Source organism: Manis javanica, chromosome 14, assembly GCF_040802235.1.
Source record: "Manis javanica isolate MJ-LG chromosome 14, MJ_LKY, whole genome shotgun sequence".
NCBI classification, from domain to species: Eukaryota; Metazoa; Chordata; class Mammalia; order Pholidota; family Manidae; genus Manis; species Manis javanica.
In genome coordinates, this window is record NC_133169.1 from 51,626,773 (window position 1) to 51,642,344 (window position 15,572).

The following is a 15,572-nucleotide window of genomic DNA, read 5'->3' on the forward strand; positions in this document are numbered from 1 at the left end:
TGTGGTTCTGTGTCTCTAATTAAAACCCAAGAGAAGGCTGGGGGAAAGGCCCCTCTCTCACCAGAGAAATAAGCGCAAACCCCTGGATGGATGGGGTGGCTGCTGGGCCAAGTGTGGGCTGCTGTGCTTGCATCTCTGCAGGTCACATAGGTATGATGGCGAGACTTCTGCTGTCCTTAACCTGGTGACTGGGCTGCATGCTTCCTGTGGTGTTGCTGCTTCCATGGCTCCCTGCCCCTGGTGCCATGTGTGGTTTCTGTTGGCCAGGACCTAGATCATGGCCGCCCAAAGGGGGCCTGAGAAGCGTTAGGGAAACCTTTTGTCTTAAAAATATCTCTGAAGAGGTCTAAAGTAGGGGTCCAGTCAAGAAGGAAGAGGAATGGGTTTGGTAGCTGAAGCTAAGTTCTCAAGCATTTATGCATTTTAAAGCTTCCTCTGCATGGACTATGGGAGGCTGGGGCCCCTGTGCTCAGGTAATCCCATGCCTTGTTCCAGGTGTGGGCTGCCCAGCCCGGAAGCTTTCCACACGGCTGCTCGAGGTGGTGGGGTGAGCAGTGGAGGTTTTCTCAGCCCCAGGGAAGGTGTTACAAGGCCTGTGGGCTCTAAAGTTGCCACTCAGGATGTGCAGACAGCTCTCAAGAGGTGGCCCAGTGCACTGGGTCATGTTGGGACAGTCTCACTGATGAGGACGTAGACTGGGTTTGGAGGGATAGTGGCCCCATCCTGGCAGACTCAGGAATGCTAGTTGTGGTTAGGGCCTGGCAGGTGGTGGGCTGTGTCCCGTGGCCTGGAGGATTTGCCTTTTACTTGGCAGCAGTGGCCACCATGTGCCTACTGTGTGCCCAGCCACATGCTAGTCATGGAAGTGGAAGTAGCAAAAGGCCAGACCTGGTCCCTGCCCCCCACCCCCCTCTGCCATGTGGAGACAGACCCTGCAGGAGTGGGGCCCTGGGAGGCCCTGGAACCTCAGGGTCCCAGTCTGTCTGCCAGAGGTGCTGAGGGTCTCAGAGCTCAGCTGTGGTCCCCACAGGCCAGGTGTGGATGCTGGCACCAGGATGGCCAGAAGTCAGGACACAGGGCTCTCAGGGCAGGCATTCAGGGGGGGCTGTGTGCCACCCTGGGGTCTGGTGGAGGAGATGAGCCAGTGAGGCCCACCTGCCGGCCCGGCCCCACAGGCTGCTGGGAGGGGCGTGGAGAGCATCTCAGCATGGATGTTCCCCCTGGGGCTGCGCCCGGTTTCCTCCCTCCCCCGAAGCAGACACAGACCGGGCTGTGACCTTGTGGGGAGTGGAGTGGAAGTGGCTCCTGGGAGGGGCTGGGGGCCTCCTGGGGTCGGTGCCAGCCTCCCACAGTCCCAGAGATCCGGCCCCCCACCCTCACTCCCCACTCCTCCTGCCACGCCGACCTCTCAAGCTGGCTGCAGGTCCCCAGCCCAAGGCAGAAGTCCTGGCCCCTGATCAGTGTAGCAGATGGAGGTGTAAAGAGGCTTTGTCCTTAAGCAACCCCTTTGGGCAAACTCCTGTCCAGGACGGAAGACAAGGTGGGGGTGGGGGCAGACGCCGAGGGGCGTGAGATGAGGCTATGGTAACCTGGCAGAGTGGGGGTTAAGGCTGGGTTGCTCGGCTGTGAGCTGCTCTGCACCAGCGCTGCCCAGTGAGCAGATGGAGGGGGGCCAGCCGGGACCTTGAGTGGCCAGCAGCTCCTCAGAGTGTTCTGCGCCCAGGGCCCTGCCAGAGCTGCTCCCACAGCCTCCGGGAGCCTCTCCCACCGCTGCTCACACCTCCCCCACCAGCCAGCTTCCCAGAGCAGGCGGTTGCATCGCTGTCCCCAGGCAGCCAGGCTCCGGGCGGGGCCTTCGCCGCTGCTGTGCTTTGACCAAGATGTGGTAAGCTCTCTCCCTGAACCCCACACGCCCTTTAGAAGGGAGGCTGGTTCGTGCCAGGAGCCCGCTGGAAGGTAGGCTGTGAATGCATGGACGTTTGCAAGTTGTCTTTTGGCACCTTTCCAAAGAAATGGAGCAAGCTCTCCAGCTGACTGTTAGATCTACTGAGTGTTTCCTTTACTGCGGGCCTGGCCCCACCCTCTGTCCATGTCCTTGTTTGAGAGGAGGCCCAGAGGGATGAAGTAAGTAGTCCAAGGTCATTCAGCCATCAGAGGGCTGAGTCAGGGTCCGGCCCCAGCTCCACGCAGCGCAGCGCCAGAGTTCCCCCTTGGGCCCTTCCCCAGATTATCTGCTGGGCATCCTGGGCCTGCAGAGGTGGTGTTTTCTCTTTGAAGCTCCTCGCCGGAGGCAAGGAGGTTCTTTCATGATCTGATGGCTTGTCTCATAGTTCGCCACGGTTTCTGAAGGCCTCCGATGTTTGCAGAGACCCAGAACCCCATTGTAATAACCCTGCCCCACACTTCAGGCATATACAGAAGGAAATTGGGGTGATTCTAAGGGAAGAAAGACTACAAGATCATGGAAGGCCTCAGTGCCAACATGATGAGTTTGGACTTTTGTCCTTAGGTTGTAAGGAGCCAGGTAAGGTTTTCTAGCAGGGCATGATATGGTCACCTAGATGTATCGGGAAAATAACACTGGTATCAGTGTAAGCAAAAGTAATCAGTTAGAGGGGAGGCTGGACTCAACTTTGTGGTGGCTGCACCAGCCCAGGGGCTGTGGGTGTGGAGAGGAGTGTCAGGCATGGTCAGATTTGAGAGAGGTTTAAGAGGTTGTCCTGGCAGAGCCCTCTGGCTAGACTGTGAAAGTCTAGAAGGTGGGGTTAGGAGGCTGGACCAGCACAGAGGTCTCGGAGCCCTGCCATGGGCCCCAGGGCCTTCCGCACAGGACCTGTACCCGGGGGTCAGCCTCTGCCACCCTGCCACCTTGGAGCCAGTATACCCCCCACAGGGGTCCCCTTCCTCCATCTCTCCTTTCCTGGGTTTTGAGAGCTCTCCCCACCCACCGTTCTTGTGCCCTGAATCAGCAGAGGACATGGTGAGGTGGGGTGGCGGGGGTCCCAGTCCCTCCAGCCTGTGGCACCCTTAGTGCTCTGAGCTGGTCTGTGCTGGAGGGAAAGAAGCCTAGGATATGCCGGAGGAGAGGAGGCTACTTGGTGCTGAGGACTGTGTCCTCCTGCCAGGTGAATATTTACAAACACTCACGCTGCTCACTTGGCAACACCAGCCCCACTGACACCCCTGGGGCCCCCCCCCCAATGCTGAGCCCCATGCTGCTGCAACCGTAGAGCCTCCGAGGCAGGATGGGACCAGCTGAGGCCGGGAGCCCAGGGACCACCGAGCGCCACCGCGGGCCCACGGGGAGGGAGTGGAGGTCAGAGGAGGCTGAGGCCCTGTGCCCTCCTGAGGGGAGAGCACACTCTGGGCCTGGGCCCCACCCCGCCCCGAGCCAGGGGTTTGGTGGTGTGGGCTGGCTCGGAGGCCCATGTCCTCAGAGGACCTGAGTTTGCAGCGCTGCCCAGCAGTGGCTTCCAGGTCTGAAGGGAATCTGAGGGTACATGAGAGCAGCCCTAAAGATCTGAGGTCCGTGCCTGGGAGAACGACCCTGTCTGGTCACTGCCTAACCTGGGAGGGGGCGGGGAGGCGCCGTCACTCCGGATGCCTCCCTGGGGGTGGGCAGCTAAGCAGGAGCCTGAAGAGGAGCGGGTGGGCAGCCTGGCTTTTTCCCACTGCCCTCCGTTGCCTCAGGTGAGTGGGCTTCCTGGAGGAGGATCCAGCCGTGACAAGAGGCGGGTCCTCGGGGGGAGGCCAGCAGGGCGCCCACAGCAGTGTCTGCGTGGTGAAGAACAGTGACTCTCCCCTTCCAGGCTGTATTGCTCCCTTGCCCATGCAGCCTGGGCCTGGGGCTTTCTGGGCAGGTCTGGGGCTGGCTTTCTGTGGGTTCAGCACCCACAGAGGAGAGGACAGGTTGTGGGTCTGGAGAGCCCAGTGGTGGTGGCAGGTGGTGTCGGTACAGCACAGGCCCAGTTGGGAGCTGTAGTCTGGGCTTGAGTCCTGGCTCCCCCAGCTGCCCACTGTGTACCTGTAGGTGGGTAACATCTTCAGTGGGATGTCTGTGTCCCCACCTTATCACGAGTCCATGGAGCAGTTCTGAGGGTCAAACAGTGCAGCATGTAGTCAAGAGCCTCTGGGCACCAGGAATTCAGACAGTTTAGCCAAGTTCTGTTCTTCCCTCTCGTGGGGACTGTGATTCTTTGACTTCTGAAAGCTTAGCTCCTGTAGGAGGCCACCCTCACAGACTGTGGCCCTGACCCTTTGCATGATATTTCATGGGCTCAGGACTATTCTCATGTAGAATACTCAGTTCTCCATGTGCTCCGGGCTTGCTCTCAACTCTAGCCCTTATATGTTTGCTTCCCTCTGGTTAGGACACCCTTTCCTCTCTATCCTCCAGTCTCAGCATCCATACTCCTCCCAGGCAGAGGCCTGCCCTGACTCTGCGTACCTGGGTCGGGCATGGGCTCACAGCCCTGGCCGCACTGCATGGCACTGCCTGCTATCTGGTGACTCCCCATGGGACGGATGGCGGCTGCCCATCTGGCTTGTTCCAGTGCCCAGCGCTGAGCTAGAAGGGCCTGCTAGATGGCTGGGTGGGTGGGTACACACGTGGATGGGTGACTTGGCCATTCTGTGCTGAGGTTTGTGAAAACCCCACCGTTGCCACAAACACTCACAGGCTGCAGCAGCTGAGGGCCTGTGAGCGGCTGCCAAGGCCCGGGGCCGGGTGACAGTGAGGGAGCCTTCCAGGGCTCCGTTAGAGGAAATGCCAGTCAGCTCAGAGCCCACCCCAAGAGCCGATCTTCTGCTCCTTCGTGAGTATCTGAGAGGCCTGGCTGTGACTTGGTCTCCCCACTGTAGCTTGGGGAAGCCAACTGGCTGCCTGCCTGGGGTCCTCCCCAGAGTGGTTTTCCTTGGTGAACTCACTGGGGTCCCTAGCTGGGCCTGTGCTTTTCTGACATGGGACAGTGTGATCAGGATTCCTGAGTGGTTCATTCCTGTGGGATGGCCTCAGACTGATCCAGTTCAAGGAGGCTCCTGGTAAAGGTGGGTTTCCGGCTCAGGAACTCAGTGAGAATGATTGGGCTGCTTAGGGGCTCATTTTCTCTGTGGAAAAATGGGGGTCAAGCAGCTGCTGTTTGAGTGGCCACTGTTGGGTTTCTCATTGTTTTCTGAGAAGGGAATCACAGCCATGCTTCCAAAGGTCAAGGGTGGGTGAGGAGGGTGCCGGTGGAAGGTGCTGGCGGCCGGGAGCCCACCCAGCCCTCATGAGGCTGGCAGATCTGTAGGTGTCATGCGGCACTTGCAGCCTCAGGCCCTACTGGGCAGCGATACCCAGGAGGCCCTGGTGAGGACAGCAGCGTCCAGCGCCAGCCCTCCCTTGCCACCATCCCCAGCCCTGGGCCAAGTGCAGAGCCCGGAGCCCAGCTGGCCCTTTGTCTGCCCTGCCAGCGCTGCTTCACTTAGCGGCTGGCGGGAGGACACGGTAGCCTCTGCTCTCTTTGAATCAAGGTCAGTTGCCAGTACTTCTCACAGGAACACTCCCACTGCCCACCCCAGGGCATCCTCTGTGTTCCCCTGACAGGCCCCTTCATCCACTTGGGCTGTGGCAGGTAAGCATGCACCCTGAACACCATCTGTGATGTCACAGAGATGCTGATTACCCCTGGAATGCACATACAGCTTTGCTGAGTTCTTTCTCTCAGAACCTTGAATATCTGCTCCCCACTGCCACATGCTTTTCCTCTGGACTTTAGTTGAGGGGGTCCCGGGAGTGCCTCCCAGGGCCCAGTTAATGGTAGGCAGCTGTGCCTCCTGGGTGTGCAGAGCCACGGGGCACATTGGTCAGCAGCCTGGAGCCAGGGAGCAGGGCCTGCCCCCACCCTGGCTGCTCTTAGGGTCTCTGCTGTTCCTCAGAAAGGCAACCCCAGATCACCTCTGGTCCTGTCAGGCCTTTGACTCTAAACTTTCTCCGAGCAGAGCCCCTGGTGGGCCAGGATGTGGGTCTGGGGGACCTGCCCTGGGTCACCCACTGACCCTTGTCAGATCGGTCCTAGTCCTCCTGTCATGAGGGCTGGAGGTGTCTGTGGGGGCTGGTCTGTGGGCCCTGCCCCCTTCCCTTCTCCCCTGGGGCTGGGAGCTTTGTGGTGCAGTGGGAGGAGCCTGCATCCCTCACCCACCCTCCTCCAGGGCAGTGTGCTCGGCATGTCTGCTGTCCTTCTGTCTTCTCCACATGCCAGGGACACGGATGTGCCACACACCGTCCGCACAGGAGAGGCAAAGCACGCAGGCCCTGGGGCTCAGGGGCAGTAACCCCGGAGCTGTCAGAGCGTGCCCCGGGCACTGGAAGCCATGGAAGCGTCTGTCAGCCATGGCCCAGGCCTGAGCACATGGTTCTCAGGAAAACTGGGCCAGATGTCTGTCAGCTATGATGCCAGGGGTCCTGGTCTGGCCCTGGGAGAGCCCCTCCCAGGCAGCCAGCCTCTGGGATACCCCGTGTGGCTCCAGGAGACTGTGCACCCGGCTCACCTGGGGCCTGCCCTGCAGTGTGTGTCACCAGGGCCTGGCTGAGGCTGGTGGGTCACTTGTGATCCAGGGCTGAGGACTCCTTAGCCTGCCCTCAGGCCCTTCTTTCACTGCTCTTGTCCCTACAGAGTTCATCCTTTCACTTCTGGAGAAGATGCAGGTGCAGGAGATCCTGAGAATGCTGCGGCTGCCCGAGCTGGGTGACCTGGGCCAGTTTTTCCGCAGCCTCTCAGCCACCACCCTTGTGGGTATGGGGGCACTGGCTGCCATCCTCGCCTACTGGTTCACGCACCGGCCAAAGGCCTTACAACCACCGTGCAACCTCCTGATGCAGTCAGAAGAAGTGGAGGTGAGTGGGGTGCAAGTGGCTGGGCTCTGGGAAGTAGTGGGCAGAGACGGGTATCTTGAAGGTAGAAGCCAAACTTGTGGCTTATTTGACCTTAAACAGCCCAGAGAATCTGTTTCCCCAGCGGTGGGCCAGTGGGTCCCCATGGCCTTGGGCAGGGGCTTCTACCGGGTGCCCCTGCTCCTCCCAGGAACTGAGCCCCAGGCAGAGCCTGGCTGTGGCCTTGCCCTGGGCCTCCCGGGTGGGCAGCCTTGGCTCATTGGTGCCCCAGTAGGGAGGCCTAAGCAGGTTCTCCAGGGGCTGCCAGGTAAGTTCCCTCCCTGTGCCCAGCCTTGGTGTGGAGCCGGGACTCGGAGCTGGGCCCACCCCGGGGCCCTGCCCCCCAGAGCACACCGACTCTCAGGTGGAGCTGCCAACAGGAAAAGGTGCAGCAGCCCAGGCTAGGCAAGAGTCTCCAGGCTGAGTCTAGAAGGACTGGTGAGATTTCTTTATTAAGCTTATGGGATTTATTTTGCCTTTTTAAAAAATTGCCTTTTTTCTGAACTTTAATGTATTTGTTCATTTTGAATTAATAATATATTCACACAGTTCAAAAGGAAAAGACATAGATTGCAAAGCCTCCCACTTCTCCCCCTTAGAACCATGCTCATGACTGTCCACAAGTGAGTGTGTGCAGATACCTGGCCCCCCTTTAAACGTTGTCTCTCTGCATACATGGGTCAGCGTGTTGCTTTTTGCCCTTGATAATCTTGGCGTCTTTATCGTCTCACTGCTCCTAAGCCTGGCAAGATTTTGCCTGGTGGTAGGGGGCACAGGTCAAGATAGGGCTGGGGTCTTCAGGGCATTTTCCCAGCAGAAGGAATGACGTTTGCAAAGGTACAGGTATGCACCGTGTGGCTTTAGGAAATGGAGATCACATGCAGTGCAGCCTGGCTGCAGATGGGCTAGCAGCGCGGTGATAGGAAGGGCTGTGGTGACCGGCAGCTGTAGGTTTGGAAGTCGGTTGTGCCTCCTGTTGGCTCTATGATCCTGGGCTGTTCTTCACTCCCTGGGCCTCAGTTTCCTTAAATGCCGAGTCAGTGATAAAGAGCCCCCGCTTGCTGGGGTTCAGTAAGGCCTTGGGGGTATGGCACAGAGAAGGCACTAAGGCTGGCTGTGCTGGGTGAGCCTGTGATCACAACTCCCCTGCAGAGCCCAGCAAGGACAAAGCCCTGTGACCTGGGCAGGGACCCCTGGGGATCGGGTTTATTTTGGGTTTTCAGTACAGGGAGAAATGGCCAATTTGTGCGTAGAACAGTAGCCATGGCAGGGCCAGGTGTGTTCCTGGGAGAGTACCTTCAGCCAGTCCTTCAACTAATTCACGCTGTTATGTGAATGAGGGGTGGCACCCAAATGGTTCTTAACAGAAGGGCCTAGGAGCAGCAGATGGATGGGGCCGTCTTGGCACATGGGTGCTGATGCCAGGAGGAAGCCTGACTCTGCCATGTCTCCCCATCATGTTGGATGAGTGAACCATCGGTGAGTATGAACAGTAACTGAGATTTTAGACACTTTATGTGTGCTGACCAGGTGTGTGAGCACTGTGTGCATGAGCCAGATATGTTTGAGTTTGGATGCCCACCGGTCGAGTGTGTACCCACTACACATACGTGAACAGGTATAGAAGTAGTGCGTGTCCAGTCCAGGTGTGTGTAGGCCATGTGTGTGAGTGTATACAGAGCATTCTCAGCCCCAACCATGTGGCCTGGGTGTGCATGCAAGGTACCTACAGCCTGGTGTGTGCTGGCGTGCCCTCCTGATGGCCCTGCCTGCCTCAGCCAGCTTCTCTGGCCTGTGCTTGGCTTGCAGGACAGTGGTGGGGCCCGGCGATCTGTCATTGGGGATGGCCCTCAGTTGCTCACCCACTACTATGATGATGCCAGGACAATGTATCAGGTGTTCCGCCGTGGGCTTAGCATCTCAGGTGAGAGCAGCCATGGGGGCGTGGAGGGGTGGAGGTAGGCAAGCATGGTGCTGGGACACAGTAGGTGAGGGGTGCCCAGGTTCAGAGGAGAGAAGCCACTCCTGACCTTTCTCCCACCCACTCAAAGAAATAACTGCATTATGAGGCCAAAAGGCTGATTTCAGCTTTGCTCCAGTCCCTAGGACTGTCTGACCTTAGCCCATACTCTTTATCTCCCATTGGCACCTCCTGGTGAACCTTAAACTTCCAGGCCACTGACGGAAGGATCCAGAGGCCTCTGAAATGTCTGGGTGACCCAAGGCATCAGGCAAAGGGAGGTGGTCACAGAGCAGCAGCCTGCCACCTCTGCCCAGTGGCTCCCAGTTCTCCATGCCCTCTGGGGCTGCGTCACACAGGTCATCATGGAAACTGGCACTGTGTCATTCCCCATTCCTGGGCCTCCCTGACTCCTGGGGAGGGCCATGTGTGTGTATGCAGGCTTTATTGGGCTTCAGCAGGTTAGAAAGGCACCCAGGGGACAGTTCCCCCGGGCCATGGCCACCCCACAGTATGGGATGTTCACGTGGGTGTCTGACAGGCAGGTGCAGGTGGCACCCCCACCCTGCCTCCACAAGGCCTGCTCATCTCTCTGCAGGGAATGGACCCTGTCTTGGCTTCAGGAAGCCCAAGCAGCCTTATCAGTGGCTGTCATACCAGGAGGTGAGTGAGAGGACAGACCCCACCCCACGTGCTTGTGCAGACGCGCTGCCTGGGGGGCTTGTGGGCACCCTGCTGGGTCTCAGAGGGGAACTGTTTCTGTGCCCAGCCTCTCTGCCGAGCTCCTGGCAGCAGCCTCATAGGGCTCCCTGCAGACCTGAGTAGGGGGATAGGCAGGCCCCTCAGACCTGTAGGCTCTCCCTCCACTTGGGGATCTCCATCCCCTGCTGAAGAGTCCTTGCATTCCCACCAGTTCCCATGTCTGTGTGCAGGTGGCTGACAGGGCTGAATATCTAGGGTCCGGACTTCTCCAACACAATTGTAAAGCATGTACAGATCAGTTTATCGGCGTTTTTGCACAAAATCGGCCAGAGGTGAGCATCTGCCTTGACTGCTTTTAGAGGTATCAGTGGAGTAGGGAGTTGGGTAATGTAAAACAGCCCTGCTCCCACTGTTTTGAGGGCCTGGAAAACAGGAAAACTGGGCATTCCTGTTCCATGCCACCCCACCCTCTACTCCCCTGGCATTTCTCCTAACCAGGAGTGGACATGCCAGCCAGCTGCCTATCCACAGCCCACCCAGTCCCATAATCAGCTGTTCCTGGAGCCATGGGGGAGGAGAGACCTGGGGAAGAAGCCTGAGCAAACCCTGGAAGTGGGCTCGGGGCTGTCTGGAGTCCGGATTCCCTGGGGCGGGCATGGTCTAGAAGGCTGTGGGTGAGCAGGCACAGCTGGTTAGCCTCGGGGATTCCTTGCCACGTGCAGAGGGCCAGGACAGAGCTCTCTCAGCGCAGGACCCAGAACAGCAGCTCTGGCTGCCTGGGCCTGCGGGCAGTATGGCCCTCCTGTCTGCTCCACTCCCCCGCCCCTGCCTTGCGTCCCCACAGTGGATTATCGCAGAGCTTGCCTGCTACACCTACTCCATGGTGGTGGTCCCGCTCTATGACACCCTGGGCCCTGGGGCCATTCGCTACATCATCAACACAGGTGAGTCCACCACTGCCCCCTCCTGCCACGGGCAGGCAGCACCGCGCCCCGTGGCACAGGGATGGGGACACAGGGCACTGCCGACTGCAAAGCGCTGGGTCCGCGTGTGCTTTCCACGCTAATATAGTGGCTGCTATATTAGCAGCTGATGCTATATTAGTGGCTGATGCTAATAAGCACAGTGCTGCCACTCCAGGGAACACAATGGGTTTCCCTTTTGGCCCTTGAATTGCCTGGGTCCAGGTGTCCCTGCATGGACTTTACCTAAAGGCTCACACACACCACAGGGCCCAGCTGCCAAGAAGGAGCCTCTGCACCAGCCCCCACACAGGCTGCCAACCCTGCAGGTCACTGCAGCCTAGGGCAGATTTGGGGGGTTGGTAAATGTCTCAAGCAGACTTGGGGTGATGAGGGCTAAGCCTGGAGCGAAGGAATGCTTGGAAGCCACTCTAGAAGACTCCCTGGGCTTCTGCCCTTGGTGCCAGGCCCCGTGCACTTCCTTCTGTGCACGGCCCACGGCCCACAAGGCCTGTCTTGGGTGTTTATTTCCACACAAGCCGTGGCACGCACAGCCTGACTCTCCCTGACGGTCCCGCAGCTGACATCAGCACTGTGATTGTGGACCAGCCTCAGAAGGCAGTGCTTCTGCTGGAGCACGTGGAGAGGAAGGAGACCCCGGGGCTGACGCTCATCATCCTCATGGAGCACTTTGAGGAAGCCCTGAGAGACAGAGGGCAGGAGTGTGGGGTGGCCATCATATCCATGCAGGCTGTGGAGGTGAGGGGCTGCCTGCGGGCTACCACTGGGCCCCTGCAAGCCAGAGCTGTGGGTCAACTGCCCTCTCACACCCTAGGGGGATGTCTTAGACCTCAGGGCATGTCAGTGTTGAGATGGGGCAGGCTCCCCAAGGGCTGCTGGTGGGTGGGGGTGTTACCTCTAGGCAACAGGCTCGCTGGGCTGGCACAGTTAATGGCACGCCTGCCCCTGAGCTGCTGACATGGCCTCAGCAGCCTCTGTGTTTCCAGCTAGCCACCAGCCCGTGTGAGCCTGAGGACTGTAGACAGGAGGTGAGACAGGAGGCCCAGTAGTCTTTGAGAGTCTCACAAATGTGTCCCAGACTCCCCACAACCAATGGAACTGATTTTTCTGTGCCTGGACTCTCCAGAGGTGTCAGGTGGGCGTGACACAGGACATCTTGGCCTCCAGGACGTGCAGCCCTGCTCAGTGGCAGCTGACCTCCCCTGTGCCCTACTGGATGTAGGCCCCAGGGCCCTCTGCTCACCTCTTGCCTCCCTGTCTGCTCCTGACTATGCCCATCATGCCTGTGCTCTTGTCCCTTCTGTGGCTTTCAGGGCTACCCCTCGGCTTACAATCACCCTGCCCACTTCTCTGGGAGCCCAGACCCCCAGCCACTATACTCTGCTCAGGCAGGTGTCCAGATGTACCATGGGTACCTCAGGCCATCTCCCCTGTTGTGCATGGGCACAGTGCCTGGCCTGCCCTGGGCCTCAGAGTCCCCATCTGTGATGTGTAGGTGGCCGAGGCCTGGATATATATATGAGGAAAGGCCAAGGAGACAGTGCCTCCATATGGGCTGCGTCAGGCAGGGGTTCCTGAGGCTTGGCACAGGAGCAAGGCATACTATGCTGAGTTTATTTTTATTTATTTACTTATTTGTTTTTGATGAGAACTTTTGAGCACTTAAAAATAGTATTTCCCTCTCCAGGACTGTGGCCAACAGAATCATCATGCTCCTGTGGTAAGTTTATCTGCCAGCAGGTCTTTATTGAGCACGAGGGTGTGCAGGGCCTGTCCTCACAGACCACTCACTATGGTCAGGGGCTCAACAGAGAGGCCAGCAAATGCCCCCAGGACTCCTGTGGTGCCCAGGACTCCTGTGGGTAAGCATGCAGAGAGGGACCTGGAGCAAGAGTCAGGTGCCTGGGAGGGAGAAAAGGAGGCCGGCCAGCCCCGGCCACCCTCAGCTCTCCAGGAGCTTCTGCTTTGGGAAGTCTTGTTTGTGCCCTCTGAATGTAGCGAAGTGTCCAGAGGGTGTGATGGACAAGCAGCAACAGCACTGGAAGTGGACTCAGGACTGAGTGGCCTGTGTGAACTCTGTGTCAGCCCCAGGGGATGCTGTCTGGATCGAGTTACCAGCTCAGCCCTCCTTCCACTACCCCAGAGTTTTCTCAATCACAGGCCTGAGCAGGCCCCTGCTTCCCAGGGCCCTTCCCAGGTATACCCTGCTGTGTGCCCACCACCCACACTGTGCCCCAGACATAGGACACTGCTCTCGGGCCCTCAGCACGCCCTTGTCCTGTGAGCCTCTGCCTGTGCCCAGCTGGATCCCCTCCCAGAATGCCCACCCCCCACTTCATCTGGGGAGATAGAGCTTGTCCTTCAGTCACAACTCGCACCACCTCCTCTGGGAAGCCGTCTCTACCTGTAAGTGAACGTGGCGGGCTCCTCCCGGTGACCCCAGGACCATGTGCCCAGTGTCAGGGCCAAGGCCTGATGCAGAGCGGTCTTGGGGACACGGGCATGCTCTATTCCCAAGCCTGGCCCCAGACATTTGGGAGAAAGCAGGAAGGAGGGCGGGAGCTAGGTCATACCCACTGGAAAAGGGAGATGTCAGTAGAGGCCTAGCTTGCAGCCCCATCCCTTCTAGAATTCAGCTCAGACTCTAGTGGCAGAGGCAGCAGGGCCAGGTGCGAGCTGGTGGGGCAGATTGACATCCATCCCTCATTAGGTTTCTTCAGCTTCTTTCCCCCTTCTTGGGACTCACCTGCCCACCTGTCTGACTGTAGCACTGAGGGCCATGCGTGCACCAACAGACACAGTCACACTCATCTACACTGCACATACCGTGCACACTGGGGGCAGCTAGTGGAGTGGCTCAGAACCGTGGGTCCTGGCTGAGCACACCTACTCTCTTTAACATACACTTCTTCTTGCCTCGGCAGCCCCCGAAGCCCAGCGACCTCTCCATCGTGTGTTTCACGAGCGGCACGACAGGTAAGCAGAGGCACCCAAATGAGCAGCTGGGCCGGGCTCGCACGCTTCCCTGGCAGCCGGGCCGGACGACTACAGGGCTCTCCGGCGCCCTCTGTGGGACGCGCTGGGTCTTGTTCTGTACCAGGCTCAGAACCTGGGTCCTGGCGGCTCCCAGGACCCAGCACGAGGCTGCACGGGGTGGCTGGGCACGGGGTGGATAGTGTGGACTGGGAGGTCCAAGGCAGCCCTTGCCACTTCCCGGAGCTGGGGCCCCAGGAGGGCTGAGCAGCGGGGTCACGTTATTCCTCCTTGAGAAGCAGCTCTCACCCTCCTGCTTCCGGCCCCTGCCTGGCCTTCCCCTCAGGGAAAGGAGGGCGGGGTTTGGGATCTGAGAGCTTGGATCTGAGTCCCACCTCCACGGCTTGCTGAGGGACTAGCAGCCAGTCACTGAACCTCTCTGCCACCACTGTCCCGATTAGTAGGAGATGGAAGGGTGTCTGAAAGGGCAGAGCGGGTGCTCTGAAGGCCGGGCGAGTCCCCCTGGCTGGGCTGTCCTGAAGAGGACAAGCCAAAGTGCCCTACCCTGTGCCTGCAGCTGACAGGAGCGTGCATGGTGGATCAGCAGCAACAGCCAAGGGAGGCTTCCTTAGGGGAGGTGGAAAGCACACGCGGACCCAGCGCTTTGCAGTCGGCAGTGCCCTGTGTCCCCATCCCTGTGCCACGGGGCCTCAGTAGGGCCTGTGAGGAGAGCAGGCCTGCAGACCTGTGCCCTGCCCTCCCAGGTCCCAGTGCAGGGCTCTTCCCACCGCTGTTGCCCCGTCTCCTCTCACAGCTGGGGAGGTCCCTTGCCCTTGTCAGGGATGCGCAAGATGTTTCCAGCCTTCTTTTTCCAGGCCGAGGCCTGGCCACCCCAATGACCACTCTTGGTGGGTAGTGAACTGGGGCTCCCTGCACTTCCACAGATGCAGCCTCTAAGGATTTGTCAGATCCGTGACTGGCCCCACAGGGAGCACCGTCCATGTGGGCGGCTCACGATCAACACAGCTTAATTGAACGGAGATGGATTTTTGCCATCATCCCAAGTGAGTTTGAGGATGTCCGCCACACTCTCCAACCCTGTCAGCCAGGAAATAACAGGGCCCCCCCGCTCTCCCGGAACTGTCATCCAGACCCAATCCAGAATTCAGAAATGCCCTTTGTGTTGATGTTGCTTTTTGTCATGAGTCTCACAGTGTGAAACTGTGGTGGCGTGTCCTTCCACACTGGGCTGGGGAGCAGGTCAGTAATTACTGTGGCCTTTAGCTTTGGACCCTTGCTGCCCAAGACTGCCCCTAGGCTTTTTAAGGGTCACTTGGTCACAGATGCTACCCCTGTATCTGGGAAAGAATTTCCTGATGCAGAAACATGCTGTTGCCCAGCTGGAGAGGTCAGGCCTAAGGTCCAGTGCCTTCCTAGACCATGGAGTCGTAACTGGAGGCTAACCCAACCTGCCCAGGCTCTGGGTGGCAGAGCAGGATGTGTGGGTCCTGGAAACCAGGTCATGATTCAGCGCCCAGCCTTCCACTCTGGAGGCATGGCTGGTGCCAGGCGGAGCCAGGAGAGGGAGCAGTCCTCTCACCCCAGGTTACCCTGTCTGGCTGCACCCTTGGGTGTCCTGTGCGCTGCCTCTCGTAGCCAGCCTTTTCTTGAGCACAGCAGCCATGCATGTCCTCAGCCTCACAGCCCCGGATTCGACTTCCCTTCTGCACCAAGGAGCCTGGCTCCCAGCTTCAGCAGGAGCCACATTGTTCTTTCAGTAGAATAGATGGAAAATATGACCTGCACCTGACATTTGGCTCATGATTCTGGTGGAATCATTCTGGGAAGCATTTCTTCTTGGCATAGGATAGGAACATCTGTGGAGATTTCCCTAATAAGCCAGTGCTTTAGAGGCCCTAATCAGGTGAACAAGGCCTTGGAAGAATTGAGAGCTGGGGGTTTCTCTACGCTTAGTGATGGCCAATGGGTGGGTTATTCATTTCAAAATAGCTGTTAGCTGGGCTGGAATCTGAGCCCCACCCAA

At 58.8% G+C, this 15,572-nt stretch overlaps 1 protein-coding gene across 6 annotated transcripts in view; it reads left to right on the top strand.

The window, feature by feature from the left end:
* The window catches only part of ACSL6 (acyl-CoA synthetase long chain family member 6), a 54,164-nt gene that overhangs the window by 8,551 nt on the left and 30,041 nt on the right, over positions 1 to 15,572 (top strand). For 2 of the 6 annotated variants that reach the window (XM_017675365.3, XM_017675366.3), the window contains exons 2-9: positions 6,654 to 6,874; positions 8,720 to 8,834; positions 9,469 to 9,533; positions 9,803 to 9,904; positions 10,417 to 10,516; positions 11,115 to 11,293; positions 12,243 to 12,275; positions 13,480 to 13,531. In XM_017675365.3, coding sequence (XP_017530854.3) covers positions 6,654 to 6,874; positions 8,720 to 8,834; positions 9,469 to 9,533; positions 9,803 to 9,904; positions 10,417 to 10,516; positions 11,115 to 11,293; positions 12,243 to 12,275; positions 13,480 to 13,531 — 867 coding nt within the window. Of the gene's footprint in view, positions 1 to 1,698; positions 1,957 to 5,723; positions 5,798 to 6,653; positions 6,875 to 8,281; positions 8,390 to 8,719; positions 8,835 to 9,468; positions 9,534 to 9,802; positions 9,905 to 10,416; positions 10,517 to 11,114; positions 11,294 to 12,242; positions 12,276 to 13,479; positions 13,532 to 15,572 lie in introns of those variants that run through there. The other 4 variants (XM_017675368.3, XM_017675367.3, XM_073221223.1 and 1 more) reach the window with 4 other exon arrangements.